General features: G+C 36.3%; 1 protein-coding gene across 1 annotated transcript in view; it reads right to left on the bottom strand.

Moving 5' to 3' along the window:
- Positions 1-7,307: 7,307 nt before the first annotated feature.
- The window catches only part of LOC135104137 (uncharacterized), a 234,452-nt gene continuing 221,893 nt past the window's right edge, over positions 7,308-19,866 (bottom strand). Inside the window, exons 82-89 of the mRNA XM_064011167.1 lie at positions 17,840-19,741; positions 17,052-17,249; positions 14,843-15,088; positions 12,696-12,899; positions 12,342-12,571; positions 10,973-11,243; positions 10,078-10,497; positions 7,308-9,331 (exon numbers count right to left, since the gene is read on the bottom strand). Coding sequence (XP_063867237.1) covers positions 9,096-9,331; positions 10,078-10,497; positions 10,973-11,243; positions 12,342-12,571; positions 12,696-12,899; positions 14,843-15,088; positions 17,052-17,249; positions 17,840-19,741 — 3,707 coding nt within the window. The 3' untranslated portion in view covers positions 7,308-9,095. The remainder of the gene's footprint in view (positions 9,332-10,077; positions 10,498-10,972; positions 11,244-12,341; positions 12,572-12,695; positions 12,900-14,842; positions 15,089-17,051; positions 17,250-17,839; positions 19,742-19,866) is intronic.

Here is a 19,866-nt window from a genome sequence, read left to right on the forward strand (position 1 = left end):
GCATATCAGTGGTTACTGAAACAGAAGTCTGCTGGGTACCTGGTGGTGGGTGTGGCCATAGAACCTATGACAAGGGACTGAAAAAATGGTCTAGGTTAGCTCAGAAATTAAACATTTGAACTCTGTGCCAAAATGTTCCTTATGATTCAAAGTATTAAGAATGACCATTGCCAGACAATTTTGGTGGTGGGGTACCTCCACCAGAGTTACTTAACTGATGCACGAAAAATGACATTAGCTGGAGTGCAAAAGAAATGAAATTGGTTGCAAAATGTCCAGCATAACCCCAGGTATCATGAATTGTCTATGCCAGACATTTTCATCCCAGGGGTATCACTACCAGACATGCCCAAAGGACTACACCCTGTAGATGACCTAGTCCTAGTTAAGAAGTAAAATAACTGAAACCAACTGAAACCCAATTTGAATGGCATAAATCGCTTCCCAATTTGAACAGCCCTGAAGAACCAATTAAGTTCGAATCATGTGGTACCACTGTACTTTATTAAATATAGATGTGCATTATTTTATTTATTTAATTTTTTTTACAATATTACATAATTTTTGTAAAATAACCATGTTTTAGTTGTGGGTAATGGTGCGCAAGGACCATTACCATGTTTTTATTGAGTGTGGATGTGCATTTGGCCAGTCATATGTGTCATATTTGTATCTTTGGATAACAATCATGTTTGTATAACTTGATAGGGATTGTCCCCCATTTGATCTGGTTTAGTGACGGTTTATTGTATATGATATAGAATTACATTTTCATGTTTAAGATAGTTATTTGCTAAAAAAAATATATATATATATATATATATATATATATATATATATATATATATATATATATATATATATATATATATATATATATATATATATATATATATATATATATATATATATATATATATATATATATATATATAGAAAACGAAAACCCTCATTTTTTTTTTATAGGGGGAGGGGCTCAATGACAACCCTGTTTGCTTATGTCTTGTGGTTCTCAACAAATTCCTTTATACCAGGTAGCCATGGGGACATACATGCCACACAACACACCAATCTGTATTTTATTTGAGTATACAGTGTGTTCATGGACAAGTGACTCATCATTGTTCTGTTTTAGTTTCATAATGCTTTGCACAACAAGTAACTGCATTTGGATACTGTCTCAGATCTCCTGATCCTCCTGTCTCCTACTCTTGGTACGAGTGGAGTAATTGTATTTTCTTAATTTGCTCATTAATTTGACAAGTTCTATAACAAGTTATGAGTTAAGAGTTAATGTGGATGAGTGTTGGTAAGAGGCTGTAAGTGGTTATTATATAGAACTGCCTCCAGTCTGCCTCTTTACCTTCACTTTCCTCTTCTCTGAAACTATGGAAGTGAATAATGATGACCACACCACCACTATCTTCCATTACCTTATCATTCCAGGTCATAGTAGTATGTCACTTATGTATTGGTATTGTGCAAAATAATGGGTCTCTCTTTTACTTTTTTTTTACAGTTCATAATTGATTCAATTAATGTGCTAACTTCAGGAGAACATTAATTCTTAACTTAATTCTGCATGTGTTCCACTTGTTTCTCCTTGGAATTTCATGACATGATTACTCATTATTTTCTTCATCTATTTTAGAATCCTTTTAATTTATCTGGGATAGTAATATTGCTTGACAAATTTGGTCAGTGAAATGCACCTGAGAACTGTTAGAGAGCATTTTCAAAAGAGAAAATGGCCATCAAATACAATAAAGGAAGGGAAATGATTACCAAATGGGAGAATATGTTTGCCATACAGGCTGACCATCAGTACTGTGGCAGTCATGGTTCTAGAGCCAGCCAAAAATAAGGCATTTTCCCACATTAACTGAGGTTTACTCTTTGACACCTTAAATGTCAAAAAGGACTCAAATAATGTGCCTGGTGTGCCACAGAATGTTTTCAAATCAAATGAAGCTGTAACTGTACTAAATGTGAATTAAACATGAATATATCATGGAACAGGAAACATGAAACAAGCCTGGTGAACTTGTTGATGTATTCTGCAACTCATTCCTTGTTTTCCAATTGTTTTTCTTCACAAACCTTACATACAGAAATACTGTAGCACGTTATCTCTGCAACCACCCCTCAGTACACAGATAGTGATGTTCTAAACCAAACTTTGAAACACCTTAACTTATTCCATCGTCTCACCAGATGGTGATGTTCTAAACCAAACTTTGAAGCACCTTAACTTATTCCTTCATCTCACCAGATGTGTCTACACCATAACTCCTTTGCTGGTGAAACCATTGCATAATCAGTTGATCTTTATCTATACTCTTTCCACCTTTCATTATTTTTTTTGTATGCACATGTTTCTTTGAATCATTGTCAGCAAAAAACTGCTTCAACTTTTCTCACTTACTCTCTACCAAAATATAAGGCATTAGAGCTTTACTGAGTTTTACTGAGTTTTGGTACGAGATTTGAGTTAGCTTCTCTAACTTCCATATAGTGCATCAATTGGGTATCTCTGGCTATTGTACTTATGGCAGGGTATGCAATTCACGTGCACATCATCAGCTGTCTGATAGTTGCCAGTCATTCTGGGATTTGAAAGCTCACTGCATAGTTTTTTATCTTTTTTTTATCCCTTTATTTCTGTTAAGTGCTGAAATTTTTGGGTGCCCCATCCCAACCTTGGGATATAAGAAGCAGACTTTAAAGGAGAATATATTTGCTGTTATTACACTAATTAAAAAGGGTCATGATATGAAAGAAATATAAAATGAAACGGTATTTGCCTCCACAGTGTTCAGTGCCTTACCAAAAAATACGATGACACTGGAGATAGAAAACTAGTGGTAGCTAAACCCGAGACTGGTAGACATAGTAAGGAATTATTGCCTCCATGCTAGAAAAAATCACCTTAGTTATGTGCTCATTATACATAAATGGGTCTGACATAGCAATAATCATTTCATGGAAAATCAGAGTAATACCTCCTCAGGTCCTCCCAGTTAGCAGAGGCAAATCATCAGAGGCACCTATGCTTTGAGGAATCCTGAGGAGGAATTGGAGTGATAGGACAGGAAACAGGTATGAGGTGGTGATTGGAAGAGCCCAACATACAAGACAGTGACTGCATAAGCTTAAGGATTAGAAGTCAGGAAAAGGCCAAGAATGTTGACCATAAGTCAGAAAAACAAGTAGGATTTTGCACTAATTGCTCTACGTTGTGGAGGATAGCTCAGTTAAATGCTAGTTCACCAGGTTTAGTAGATGCAACTTTGCAGAACAGAACCACTCCAGCATGATGCAGTGCTGTGCAGCAGATGTGGTGGCACTGCAGTATTGAGATGCCTCTTATTTGTTTGTGTTTTCAACAATGCGGCAGAGCTGTTGCTGTATAGTGTGACGCCAGACTTTATCTCTCCCTCTCTTGCATGCAAAACCAGAGTGACTAGTGTTGCGGCAAATAAGTGGTTTATCCAACTATCTTATTTTCCCTTATGTAGTTCAATATCAAGTATAAGTCAACTCATGATTTCAGGCAAGGAAATTAGTAGTTTATGGTATACTTTGTATACAAGTTGATCACCTTTATGTAGTGCAACAACTTCCAATGTTTACCTAAAAAGAAAAAAAAAATTGCTGTGCTAGTAATGGAGTGATACATTACAGTATTAAATTGCCACATTTTATGGGAATATGACCAGAGAGAGAAAAAAGTGGCTAGTGGTGATGTGCAAGCAACAAGTTTGCTAGAACATGGACAAGCAGAGCAAGCCAACTATAGCAGTAAAAGTAAGATTATTCTTATACATACTGTAGGTACTTAGACTGATTCTAATATGCTGAAATTTGGTTTATGGCTTAGGAATGGAACTCCGGCTTAACCCAAGGGTACCCGGTATTTGTTCTAGCCACATGACTTAGAACTATGTGAGGTGCAGTTATGTGGTGCTGCCACACTTAGAACTGAGTGTGTTTTGTTCTCACACCTGGCATGATGCAGCAGGGCAACTGTGGATCAATAGTGCATCTAGAACTCTGAATGAGTGTTTTCTCTTGTCTGGTGTAACACAGTGGTGCAACAGTGCGGCATTGCTGCATTGAGAACTGGGTGAGTGTCTTTTATCCTCACTTCAGATGTGGTGTGCTGGTAAGGTACTGCAAGGTCTATACAGACACTTCCCAACTTATGAACAAGTTAAGTATGAGAGGGCTGTTTGCAAGTCCGTGTGTTTGTGAGTAATTTCTTTATAAAATATTGCCATTTTTGGTGTATAGTATCCTTGAGTTGCTTGCTTTCTTCCAAAGCTATAACACTAAACTTGAATTTGCAAAATCCATGTTATTGAAATCACTGAAAAACATTTATGTCAGCTACATAGCCTAGCACTATGTGAGAGTGTTTTGTTCTCACATTAGGCATGATACACTTGTGCACCACTGCCACACAAGAGTGCATGTTTTGTCCTCATATTCAGTGTGATGTAGTGCTGCAGTGCTGCCACATCTAGAACTGTGTAAATGTGTGTGTTCTGTTCTCTCAAAGTGGTGGGAAGGTGTGGCAGAATGTAAACATGGTGCCTCTTTATCTTGAACTCCGTGCTATGGGTTACTTAAGATGTCTCCTGAGCCAGACCTCTCATTCATATTTCCATATGTTCACAACTCAGTTGTTTATAAGTAGGGGAGCATCTGTATACAGTGAACCCCCAGTTTTTCATGGGGTTATGTTCCATAGGTACCTGTGAAGTGCTAAAATCTGCATTATATTGACGCTACTGTTAAAATGCCTTTGGGCAAAATTTTGTTGAAAAGGCTTTCCTGACTGATTCCTTTATGGACCTAACTGTACTTTTGTTTATGCTGTAATGGCACCAGACTGTGGCACAGCTGTAGCATCAGAAGGCTTACAAATGCAGGGGCTTTGGAAAACCAAGAGAAAGCAGCAAAAATAAGTGGCAAATAGTTGAAGTGGGCACGGCGATGTAGCTAAGACAGAAACATACAGTGAACTGGGAAGTGCAGGGTGGGGAGGTAGTGTGGTCCCTCTCCTTTCTTTGAAGAATGCACGTCTCCAATAGCCAGTTAGATGCAAGTAAAAATATAATGTTTGGATTGGCTACTGGTAAAGCTCTAGCCAGTTTTGTGCCACCTACCAATATGTCTGGGTATTTCCTCAACCCACATCATGATTTAGCTTGTATTTTATCAAATATAATAGCCAATTTTTTCATGATAAAGTGGGATTTCCCACATTGTAAAAATAGGTTCCAATGAAAAAAATGTGTAAAAGTGAACCAATGATAACTGAACCTTAAAAAAATTTTGGGTTCACTGTACTCTAGATTTTGTGGTGCTGTGTTGCAGATGTGGTGGTGGCGTAGTAGTGAGATATTTAAATATTTTTTGTGTTGTTGCCGTGTAGTATGATGTCAGTCTTTCTCTACCCCTCTCAAGCAGCTAAGCTGGTGTGACTAGTGTTATGGCACAGTGTGTGATGCCAGTATTAGGAAGACATGACCTATAATTGACAAAAGTGCAAAACTCGAGATAATTCATGAAAGTTGGATAGTAATAATTTATGACCTTGTGAAACTTGAGGATTGCAAAACTTGGATAGCATGAAGTTAGGGAAAGTACTCATGTGAAACTCAAGGATTGCAAAACCTGGATAGCATGAAGCTACCACATTTATACTTCACACAAAAGTCTTTGGGGATAGTTGAGCTTTTCTAAGGAATATATGGCTAACTAATTTTCTCCCTGTGACAAACAATACTGCCAGTGTCACCTTTGCAAGACCATATAACTTGCTTACTTCCTGAGTTCTGTGGCCTGCTTTCTTGAGAATAATTATCTGGGTTGTCTTGTCTGATTGGTAGAAAGCAAAGCTACAAAATCCAGCATTACTATGTAAATTCAAGTAGATTCACATCCAGTAGGGATAATCCAGAACCAGCACTGGTGAATAATGCATAGGCTGGCTCTTGCTGGGAATGTTGAGGATGCTTTCACATTATGCAGATGCTGAAACTTAATGGTTTGTATATTATCCTCAGTAACACAAAGAACAAAATTTGACATTTTCTGTGCTTTCACTAAGATGCTAATAGACCTTTTTGTTGAGCACTGTTTATGATCAGCAAGATGCAACTTTAATTTCTCCTGCAAAAAGACATGTTCTATGTATATCTAGTATGTATGTTAGCTTTTACTTCCAGGATTTTATGGGCTATTGTTTAGTCTTTTATCAGAGTTGAAGACATTTCAACAGTATTTTTTTTTCCTTCCAAATTATAGTTCTGACTACTTTTGTCAGTTATTAAACTTTCCAGACATACATCATACTTGTCTAGAAAAGATATGATTGCAGTTAGGGAGTTCCACAACAATAAAACTTGCCTCTTTTCTAATATTTTTTGGTTTACTGTATTGACCACTAATTTCCAGAAATCACTCAAAATTTCATAGATGATACACAGATGATCAACTGGGTCAGGACACAAGCTCCTCCTTTTATAGTATGACCAAATTTGTCAGCTAGGGTGGGGTCAGGATGTGGGCATAGTGCTGCCATTTTCCCTAAAACTATGCCAAGTGATGCATCTAGAAGGTGCTAGAAATAAAATGGAGAAATTTTCATGTAAATATTACAGTATCCCACAAAAAAGTAGTCATTATACATACTGTGTATCTGTACATCAATAAAGAAACATGGCATACATTTTGTAGTGTTGCTAAAAAAATTATATGTTCATTAACTTTTATAGCTATTTTATAGTTATGTTATGCATAATTATATTGAGTCTGAAGGAATAGAAATGGGAAATGCATTATTTAATGAAAAAAAAGTAAAAATAAAAAATAAACTCATACTGAAGGGCAACAACACTCACCCATCCATCCTGCCCAGGCCCCAGTGAGTTGATGACCTCATCCTGATATGTTACTTTTATTGATTTGCACCTGGTTTAATGTGGGCAAGTATGTTATATTTGATAATTCTTGTAGGGTAATTTGAAGGAATCTAAGTAGGAAATATATCGAATTTACTTAACGAAAAACAAATACCTAATGAAAAACAAATAATAACAAAGATAAAACATTGGAGGCTTCGCCTCGACAGGAGTTACCTGCCATGTGTCCCTTAGGAGGTGACTTACCCGGTTTTGTTTTGGGAAAAGAGGTAGTGCTGCTCCCACATCCTGATGCATCCTAGCTGCCAAATTACCCTAGTCTTACCATAGTTTATTTTTGACTCCACCAAAGTGGCCAGGATAAACAAGGTAAAATTATTGTTCCATATCCTTTATTAGATAACAGGTGTATATATTACAGGCGAGATGATATTAAGAGGTTTAAAGCATTGAGAAAAAAAAAAAGAAAGACAAGGCAAGCCATGTGAGCTGGATACCCCAGTAGACACCCATCACCATGTTAACTGTTACATTTTGACAGCAAGACTGATTTTTTTTTTTTTTTACTTTTAGGCCCCATCACCAGTGATTGACAATTTCTAAGAATAAAACAGTATACAGGAAATTACCCACGAGTCAAACAAAGGCATATTGGCTTAAAGCAAGCACCAACGCACAGATCACAGTACAAGTATAACAAGTGAAGAAATATGCCTTTGTTAAAGTCCATTCAAGTAAGTTACATACAGAATGCCACAACTGGCTTGCCTTGGTTCTTATGTTAGTGAAAGTTATAAAAAGGAGAGTTGGCAAAACTTTTATGGCTGAAATGTAATCATTTTATGAGCTACTGAACATATTCATTATACATACTTCTAAACTTAGCTCAGTTATCAAAATTTTCTATAACAGCCAGAGTTTGGGAAATCTTAAGGGACAGTGGCATAGTAAACCTAAAAAAGTGTACTGATTTTCTGAAGGCCTGCTAGAGGTTTTGTCAATATTTTCTATTTATTTATTTATTTTATTTTTCATTTTTTTCAAATTCAACTTTCACCACTGCCCCTCACTAACTGAGTCATCTGTTATTCTGACATGATTCCTGCCTGTTTTCAGGTTGATAGGTAATGTAAACTGTGTCTGGAGCACCTACATGCACAAGATATATAATAAAGTACAATTTAATTGTCTACAAGGTACTGTCAAGTAGATAGGGGGAGATCAACCCATTGTGCATCTGTAAATATTACTTTGGACATCACTAACCTCTAACGCAGCATTCATGCTTTCATGAACCATCTGTGACTCCCCATAGCCGCCATGACAGACCAACTTTATACACTGTAATATGAAGAGTTAATAAGTTTTCTGGCTCAGCAGATGCACACACACACACACACACACACACACACACACACACACACACACACACACACACACACACACACAAAGCTGAAAACTAACTCTCCACATTACTTTTGACACATGAAGAAGCTGGACAGAACAGGGACATGTCCAGGTGCACTAGCCTGTTATAACCTATGCATTACATAATTGTTCCTAGTAGAATAAAGTACAAACTTGAGTCTTTGGAATATTGATGAGCTAATAAGAGTTACCTTTTGAAGGCTGCCACACTCAGGGCTCCATTTAAGTCAATGGGGACTACATGCCACCGTTTGGTCCGGCCGAAAATGATGCCCAAGATGCCTCATTTAACATAAATCCATGGACATTATCAGTAAAATACTTAATGCTTTGTACAACAAATAAAAAAAAATAAAAAAATTGAAAAAATGTCCATTATTATTTAAATAGCGTGCACACACGCGCGCACACACACACACACACACACACACAAACTCAACACAAACAAAACACATACACACGTGTGACTAGCTAGCATCCTTAGTGTTCATTCCCCAAGTGATTTCTGCTCAACTTAGGACAAGGTTGTGTTAAGGGAACATACACCTTGGGCACTCTCTTGCCACACTGTATCTCACTTTTTTATTTGCAAAACTCTGCAAAAGTCGGTATCAGGATATTAATATGAGAAACAGGCACTCAATGGTGATGAGTCAGGGGAGCACAATGCTCATTTGTGTATGTGAAAAAAAAAAAATCACAGTTAATAGTAATTCAGTTGGTGGCTTCTGCTCTTCAGGACAGGTAGTCTGGAGAGGGTTCTGCAAGGGGCTCAGGTGTGGTGAAGAGAGGGTTAGGAAACTCGGGCGGGTGAGGAAGTGGGCCACCATGTTTTGGACGACGTCTGTATGCCATTAACCAACATGATACAGCCACTGCAACTGCCACTAAGGCTAACAGTGCTGTGATGATGAGGGCAATGATGAAGCCCCACTTACTAACACACACCTCCTCTGGGACAAGGACCTCTTCTGTGAACATAAAATATCATGCTTAGTGTGTATTAGTAATTACAGACATGCACACAGACACATCTGCTTATTGTCAAACACTACTTTCATGATTGTATGCATGGCAAAAATATCTAAAATTTTATTCAGTGCTACATTAATTTACAACTACCCTTCCATTATTAATACTTAATTTTCATTATTGTTATATCACATGCATTTTGTTTTTTAAGTTTTACAGGTGCAGATTTTAATACATAACTCTGGAAAAGTGATATATATTCAGCAGAAACCACAGAGGCTAATGTTTGTAATTTTATCAAGTACATTACTGCATATGATAAGCTAATAGGATAAAAAAAAAAAAAAGTGAAATATTACAATGTATCATTCAAGATGAAGAGACATAATTGAGGAAAATTTCAGTCTACCCTATATGCTATCACCTTAGTAAGAGTTAAGTATTTCTGGTTGAAATTTATGTTTCAATGGAGGCTTCTTTAAATTGATGTAACACTAGAAATATGAATATTACTTAAGTGGAAAAACATCAGCTCTTAAGATGAAGACTAAACATTAAAACCCTAGAACTGCTATAAAAACTGATTTTACTGATATTTTTTCTTATATATATATATATATATATATATATATATATATATATATATATATATATATATATATATATATATATATATATATATATATATATATATATATATATATAAACTTGATATAAACCTATCAGAAATTCAAATGGTATTTACCTTGGGGGGCAGTGAATCTCTCGGTTCTAGTTTCTACAGTAAAGATGGACTGAGACTGGACTTCAATTTCCCTTAACTGGCCATCATAAACAGCCTCAGGCTGATATAACACCTCGGCATCATTATCAACATCTCGACGACGACGCTTGCCAAAGGCATCATAACCATTGCAGTTGACAGGATGACATCGCCCAAAGCAGACTCTGACATTGCACTGGAAGCGTATAGAATTAGAAGCTGGGAATTTGAAGGCACTGAATATAGCAACTAGTGTCTTTCCATCCTTATGTAGTTCCCATTCGCCAAAGATGGATGGGTCTGTTGCACATCCATGCTCATCAGTCACAAGATGCTCATTGTCAGTCCCATCAGTATTGGCAGTCAGGGCGATACAGTTTCGTGCATATCCACCATAGATATCTGGAAGGAAACGCAACATCAGTTACCCAATATATATATATATATATATATATATATATATATATATATATATATATATATATATATAGTTACATCAGTTACCCAATATATATATATATATATATATATATATATATATATATATATATATATATATATATATATATATATATATATATATATATATATATATATATATATACAAGTAGGTAACTACATAGAGTTTATGTACCTACATGTTCATGACACATAAACTCTGCCAAATTAAAGGCATTTACATCATCTGTGAAGGCCATTCATGGTGGCCTGATGTATTCTACATACCATTCCAATAGTAGCTGATCAATAACATGAGTGTGGTCAATTGGTGGATAACTGCCACAAATCCAGAATTTGTGATGGTTATTCAACAATGACCACATCCATATTATTAATCCAGGCATTTGATGTGTGGACAATCTTTGTGTAAACTTACTTGATGGCTCTACTTGAATTCTAAGCGTAAGCAGATCGCCAATCTCTGCTTTGTTAATGCTGTCTCCATCAGGGTTAGTAATCTTCATGAGGCAGGTGGGAGGAGGTCCAGTGTTGGCTATTGTTCCAGCAGTTGTCAACATTGATACATTGAAGCCAATGGTTATGGTTTTCTCTCCTGTATTATAGGTGCATTTGACGTGGTATGCTTGGGCCTTGTATGTTACTAGCTTTGGATGTTTCTGCAGCACCAAGATGAACCTTGCCAGACCCTGTTGATAAAAAATTGTATGTACTACATACAGTTTTGCTGAGACTGTAAAAAAAAAAAAAAAAAAAAAAAAAAAAAAAACTTTTTGAACATTGTTTTTTTTTGAGGGTAAAAAGAAATAAAAAAATTAAAATAAATAAAATAGATTAATAAAATAAATAAATGAAAAAATAAAAAATAAAAAATATATGTGAATATGCTCAACCAGTAAACTACACAGTAGGGCTCCGGCGGTCATACCTGTGGTGCACAATTCTCAATCTCAAAAATAATTTTTACTGTTATAAAATGAAAGATTGCATGGAAAAGTACAGAAGAACCAAATATTAATTAATTATTTACATTAGTTCAGGTGTGGTGGTGTAGTGATGTTGCACAGTTTGTCACTTTGAGCTACCTGGTGGTGAGCAGTGCTTTGTTGGCATTGTCACTTGATCATTCTGGTAGTATATATGGTAAACGTATACATACATACAAATATTCTGTCATGCACACACACACACACACACACACACACACACACACACACACACACACACACACACACACACACTCTCAAGAGAGAGAGAGAGAGAGAGAGAGAGAGAGTGGACTTGCTCACATTGAGTTGTCAAGTGTCATTTCAAGACGTTGGAGTGAAATATAGGTTGCCAAGTTAAAAAGTAGTCTTCACATCATATGATGTAAGTCACAGTTACACTCTTTCATCATATGATGTGTATCGCAGAAGGAGGAAGGGGATGAAACTGAAGATCTTGGGGCTGCAGGAGGGGTTTCCAAGAGTTTCTAGTGATATTTCACTAAGGTGTAATGTTAATAAGTCCCTACTATACTGATGGTGGGTTTTACTGTACTAAAGCCTACTTTTGCATTTATTGGCAGACTATTTTTATTTACCTAATACATTAACTTGTTTCCTGGTGCTTATATACTTAAAAATCTTGTTGATATCCAAATAGTAAATTCTCAGGCACACCAAATATACGAGATGTTGAAAGTGAGATGTTGAAAGTGTTAAAACTTAAATTATCACTAAATCTAAGCCATCATTATACTACAGTGAGGTAAATTATATTCATAAACATCATAGAAGACTTACATTTTCGTGTACTAAACCACAGGTGTTGAACTTGACTTTAAAATCAATGGTTTCTGTGTCAACTTCAGGCCTCATCACCCTGAGACACTCCTCATTCTTGGAATATCCCTTAACATACATGACACCATTGAATGCTGGGTCGATGTTGATGTCAACCTGTATACCATCAGCCAGACAGTTAACCAGCATCTCTGGGCGAGGGAAGTCTGTTCTCCAGAAGGTTAACTCTTCTGATAGGAAAATTATATAAAATTAGTACTGCTGAAAATTTCAGCTGAGCATAAATTAAATACTAGTAAATTTTATATATAATTATCAGTTACTTAACTGAGAGTAAGTACAGGAGATACTTACTGCAGCCATCTTCCTTGTAAGGGTTCCCTGAGTAACCAGCAATACAAGTGCAGTTGGCACGGTGGTTCACATTGTCACATTTAGCAGCCTTGGCACATGGATCAAAACCACATGGTGGCACACAGTTGCCTCGGTCACAAGCTTTGTCAGTTGGGCAGTCGTCATCACTGGTGCACCCAGAAATTATTGGTGGCTCTGTGTGGACTGTAATGACAAATGAGATTGAAATACAAGTACAACAAGACCATGAAAACCTGAAGAAAATTATACCTGCTTAGGGAGATTAGTGGAACACAATGAAGAAGGTAAAAAGAGAGGTATTAGGATAGAGAATGTGTTACAGTAACAGTCAATAGAGATGTGTAACGTAAGACTTGGATAAGCTGGATTTGAAGGAAAACTCAATGTGGGAAGACCTATAAAATGTGATGTCTGAAGGACAGGATAACATAATAATAAGACATGAGTTGTATGATATGTTATACTTTTAAGCATGGTATAATCAGTTTGAAGAATTGAATATAAGAGATAGATTTATCTCCTTTCTCGATATGAAGGCCATTAGACTGATGTACTGATCAGTCTTTGTGATATTACTGGTGTATACTGCAGCCCTTGTCAGACTAGAGGGTTTCATCACTGGAATATCATATAAATAATAGTGACATGTTGAATAGTCTTTCTTGTGGGCTCAAGAGAATCTTTTGAATAAGACAATGAGAAACTTGAAAGAGAAGATGAATCAATCATACAAACTTTGTGAAATTTCTGGGAGTTTGTGTGACAGAGTAAGTGAACAATGCATTGCTGATATAACTTAATATATTCAAGTGGGTATTAAGCATGGTACACCATGATGCATCAAGATCAGATATTCATGAGAACATAAGTACACAAGAAAAAAGGGAGCTGCAATAAGCCATCAGGCATGCATGTGGCAGTCCCTGTATAAAACATACCTACCTATTTCCAACTATCATCACCATTCACAAACTTGTCTAACCTCCTTTTAATGACTCAGCACTAACAACCTCATTACTGAGTTCATTCCATTCATCTGTCACTCTATTTGAGAAACAATTCCTTCCCATCTCTTTCTTAAATTTAACTTTTACAACCTTGAACCCATTATTTTTTGTTCTATCCTGATACTGATCCTGATAATTTTTCTTACATCACTCTTGTTATATATCTCCTATACCATTGAAAGACCACTATCAGGTTCCTTCTTAACCTGTGCTTCTCTAAATTGAAAAAAAACTTCAGGTTCCTTCTTAACCTGTGCCTCTCTAAATTGAAAAAAAAAACTTCTCTTTTCATAAGAATACCCTTCATCCCCTGTATCCTTTTAGTCATTTTCCTTTGTATTGATTCTAATAGATTATTTATATCCTTCTAGTGATATGGGGACCAGAACTTCACATCATAATCCAGATGAGGTCTGACCAAAAAGTACCAAATATAACTTTAATATTACTTTGGGACTTGTACTTTTAATGCTCATAAAAATTAATCCTAATACCCACTTTGCTTTACTTCTGGTCTCTATGGATTGTTTTTTTACAGAGATCAGAGTTAACTATAATTGCTAAATATTTTATGTTCTTTGGACTTGCCAGAGCTTCATTCTCTAGAGTGTCCCTACTGTGTGGATTTCTTCTACCTATGCTAAGTACTTAACATGTTTGCCATTATCTTTGCATTTGTTCATTCTATCCAAATCTGCCTACAAGGTGATGGCATTTGAATCTGACCTAATTTCTGTCATCCACAAATTTATTAACTTCTACTTATTCTACTATCTAGGTCATATATATATATATATATATATATATATATATATATATATATATATATATATATATATATATATATATATATATATATATATATAATTAATAATGGCCCTAAAACTGATCCCTATGACATCCCACTAATTACTTGATGAAGTGGGATGATGTGTGGTGCCACAGGGTTCAGTTTTGGGGCCATTATTATTTTTAATATATATTAACTATCTAGATAGTGGGATTACATGCAATGTTAGTAAATATGCAGATGATGTGAAGATCAGGACATTAATCAGTTTGGATTTGAATGTCATCGCTTCACACTGCTATCTGCCACAATCACATGGAGATACTTACTAACACAAGTGCCATCATCACTTTTCACATGGGTGACTGGACAGTCACAGGTGCCATCATGTGTTAATACATAGCCTTTCTCTGGGTCACAAATACACCTGCCATCCTTAGTAAGTACAAAGCCCACTTCAACTGGGCAACGCTGGCAGTTGCCATTTTCATCCACATAAAAGCCTCGTTCTTCTGGACACACACAGCGGTCATCTTCTGTCAGGACAAAGCCCTTCTCGAATGGGCACACTGGAGCTAAGAAGAAGGGACAGTGGGTAAGGCATTTGTGAGACATGGCTTGTTCCTTAATATTTATATCAATATTTTAATCATCATATAACTTTTATCTATAAATCATCATATTCATCAAATATAGCAAATATATGTAGTATATTCATTTCATATAAATACACAACAGGTGTGTGTGCTACATCAAAAATCATGCAGCAGATTTCACATTCGTGCAATGAAAACATTCATATCGTACATATTTGTACTGACATACTTGTTTGCTTGCTCATTCATATAAGATAATCAGCCAAAAGCCCCTTCCCCAACAAGATAATTCATTAATAGTTATAATAATATCAGTAATAATAATAATAATGATAATAATAATAATAAAAATAAGAATAGACAAAAATGTAATTATATATATATATATATATATATATATATATATATATATATATATATATATATATATATATATATATATATATAACAATTTTTCAGCATCATGCAGTTTATTAATATAGCTGTTTGCCTGAAAGAAAATAGTACACACATGTTAGTGAGAAATACATTCAAGCAGCCTTAGCTCACTATATTACAATCTATGCAGTGTTAATAGAAAATAAAGCTACCTCTGCTTCCAGTTGACAAAGCAGGTCACATTGTTAAGAATCAAGTGATTGTATTTACAAATATGGTAATTCTATTTACATATCTATTACAAGTTGCTGTAGCTAGTCATGTGATGCCTGTAACAGTGGTTAGTTAAAGCTGGCTCAAATTAGATATACATATCTCAATCAGGGCTTGAAATAGGCATCTGGTAGGAAAAAAAAATGTAAAGGAAAAAATAAATGTATTATTAAATATGCATATTATACAGCATGTTATTGAATGCTATATTCAAGTTTGGATATCATTCATATAATAGAGGGAAAAAAATAAATAAATAAAACTACTACTGGCAAAGAGATCTTGTTGATGTATATGTTTAGCACAAAAAAGCTATTCATACATTTGCAACACTGTACAGAGTATATAATGCTGAAGGTCAAGTCTATTCCACATATCTAAACACTGCTGGTCATTACATGATAAGGTATGGAACATGACTGGATAGTGATAATTTTGGTTTAGGTGTTGCTCATTCAAATACGATATTTTTTCTACTAATAATGCAGAAATTGTTCACACTTGGAGTAAAATGAACCAAGATGGTTACTCAAACAGAAGAAAAGGTTCTACTTGATCTACACTGCAATAAACAGTGTAGTATTATTCTCAATTGATTATAACCTGTTGAATTGTACATGTTTGTAACAAATGGATTGGAATAAAAATGTGGAGGCATTAGTCACTTAATGTCATCAGTTCAGTTGCTCATTTGGGACATTTTTGGATTTACTTTTAATATATAGTGAATTTCTTTTCAGTTGAAGATTCCCAAACTTGGTGGCATTTAATAAAAGACTGCACATTTCTGCCACAATCTATTAACATGATCTAACATATCAATATACAACTATATAAGCAGTGTCAAGCAGCAGCCAATGAATGCAATATTAAAGCTGAAACCCATTATTTTTTATTTATATCAATAAAGGCCAACATCATGCAGCTGTAAACAAAAAAAAATAATAAGGAAAAAAATACATAAAATGTTCAAGCATGTACATATGAAGCCAGCTGTACAATGCAAGGAATCTTAAGATAAAGGGATTAAATGTGAACATACACTTGATATTTCAGGCTTTTAGAACCACATAATGTGGTACTGTGTAATGTAATGTGGCAGATGAGTTAAGTAATATTAGTACATGCAGGCCATCATACCATATGTATAAAATACTAAAATGCTTTAATGCATTATTGGCAAATATTAAATTTTCACAAATTTTATAAGCAATAAGCTTTGAAACATTCACTGATATGCAGGTAATACGAGGCTTCAATCTGGGATTTAAGAAACAAAAGGTTATCTTACTTGGGATACATTTGTCCAAAGCGTCACCCTGATATCCTGGAAGACATTCACAAGCTATGGTCCTGACAGGAACTGTATCAATCATGCGGCATTCTGTGTTTTCTGTGCAGGGGTCTAGGGTACATGGGTCAATGCATTTTTCATTGATGCATGCAGTTTGACTAGGGCAGTCTCCATCTGTGCGGCATCCAACAATGACTGTGGATAAATTAATTATATCAATATTAAGGAGAGTAGGATTAAGCAATTTCTGCAAAATCTATTTCCTTTCACTTCCCTAGTCAGTAACAAATATTATGTAGACATGATAATAATCAGTCTCCTGTTATAGTAAGTCATCATTGTTTCTTCCCTCTTCTCTTCATTTTGTCTTGTGTCCTGCTTTCCTTCAACTCAATATATATTGTCTTAACAATTTAGTTAAACTGATTAAAATTATTCAAGTTAAACTTCAATAGTTAATGTCAGAAAATACACAGATCAAGTATCTGAAAAAATGTTTCAACTAACAGGATTATTTTTGGTGTGAGCACACATTCTAATGTGGGTTGACTCATTTGTACTCTCATCCACACTGTTGATAAGCTTCATATTTTACAATCCTGACAGTTTGAGAAGGTGAAAAAAAATCTTAAAATATGAATGCAAACTAGTAAAAAAACATGTCTTGTATTTATTCCTGGCTAAAGTATTTTTGTTATGTCATGATTTTAATATTATTTGTCAGAGAAGTTTAATTGTCTGAAGAGAAAAAAATAGAAAATACTAACTTATCACTTGGTACTCACTCATTTCACAGCCATTATCTAGAGTCCTGTTGAACCCTGGTGGGCATGGGCAGTCTGGAGTGTGACCAAAGACTTGGCATTCAGCAGGCTTTACACAAGGGTCCAAAACACATGGAGACTCACAGCGTTGGTTGATGCAACTGCGGTCATCAGGGCAAGCATCATCAGAGACACAGCCAATAGCAAGACACTGTGTGCGAGGATTACCTTGCGAGCCAGGTGGGCAGTAGCACACTGCTTCATGCTCAACACCCTGACATATAGCATCCCGACCACAAGGCTCATTGTTGGGGCCGCACACTGGAGCACATTGACCATTGCGGCATACATGTGTGGTTGGGCAGTCATCGGTACCATAACACCCTATTTCATAACAACCAATCTTAGGATCACCTTCATAACCACGCTTGCAAGTGCAAAGAGGGTGATGTTCCACTATCTCACAATTGGCATTGGCACCACATTGACAAGGGTCTTTACAGAAGTTGGTGAAACAAGCTTTGTCTGAAGGGCACTCAGAATTTACTTCACAGATGGGCGTAATCACTGGCACATGCTTGCATTCTCCTCCAGTTTCTGTTACCATGCCATCAGGACAAATGCATATCATTGTCCGTACAGGGAGAGTGTCAACAACTCTACACTCGGTATTTTTGTGACATGGTTCTAGCACTTTGCATGGGTTGACACACTTCTCGTAAATGCAAGCATGCTGGCTAGGGCAGTCAGCATCAGATACACAATCAGGTTGAGGGGCAGACAGGCACTGTTGGCTAGGGTCCCCAAAGGTGCCGGGAGGACAGCGACAGAGAGCTTGATGGTCCTTATTAATACACTCTGCATTAGGAGCACAGGGATTATCAAATAAGCAAGGATCAACACACTGTGTATTAATGCAAGCTCGATCACTAGGACATTCTGAGTTAGCTCTGCACCCAACAATGAGGCATTCAACATAACCATCACCCTGTAGTCCAGAAGGACAGCGACAGAGGGCTCGATGTTCCTCTGCATAACACTCAGCATTGGTGGCACATGGATCATTGACCAAACAAGGGTTAGCACACACACCATCATAACAGGCTTGATGGTCTTCACAGTCTGAATCTTGTTGGCATCCTATTGGGAAACAACTGATATCAGGATTGCCCTGGTATCCGACTTGACAGGTGCACACTGGGTGGTGATTCATTACCTCACACTCTGAATTTGGTCCACAGTCACATGGTGTGCGGCATAAGCGATTAATGCAGGCCTCTTCTTCAGGGCACTCAGAGTCAGCTTGGCAACCAGGTGAGATGGGAATCTCTACTTCTTTACATATTCCTTCATCAGTTCTTACAAAGCCTTCAATACAAGTGCAGATCATGGTTCGCACCGGTAATGAATCTGTGACATCACATTGAGCAGTTTCATCACAAGGGTTTAGTATGTGACAAGGGTTGACACAACGTTCATTAATACATGCTCTCTTACTGAGGCAGTCGGCATCCTCTTGACACTCAGGTTCTGGAGCGTCAGCTATTGGTGGACGATCTTCACACATGACCATAGGATCACCAAATGGCATATCCAGAGGACAATGACAATAAGTCATGTGTTGGAACACATGACAATTAGCATTAGCAGCACATTCATTGTTGTAGAGACATGGATTTACACATTTGCGATTGAAGCATGCCTTAGTTGTGGGACATTCAGAGTTGCTCCTGCATCCTACCAATCTGCATTCCAGGAAAGGATCACCTTCCAATCCAAGTGGACAGCGACACTTGGCACGATGTTCTTCTGGATAGCATTCAGCACTGATAGCACACGGGTCATTCACACTGCAGGGATTAACACAAACACCACTGTGGCACATCTTATCATGGGGGCATTCTTCATCCTGGGTGCAGCCAACTGAAAGACAATTTTCATTAATATGAAAATATAAAAAAATATCAGTAATATCAAAATATCAAGAAAATACCGGGACTCTATTACGAAAAGAAATCCTAGTAATATACTGATACACAACGTAAGGA

Source organism: Scylla paramamosain, chromosome 10 (assembly GCF_035594125.1).
Source record: "Scylla paramamosain isolate STU-SP2022 chromosome 10, ASM3559412v1, whole genome shotgun sequence".
NCBI lineage: Eukaryota > Metazoa > Arthropoda > Malacostraca > Decapoda > Portunidae > Scylla > Scylla paramamosain.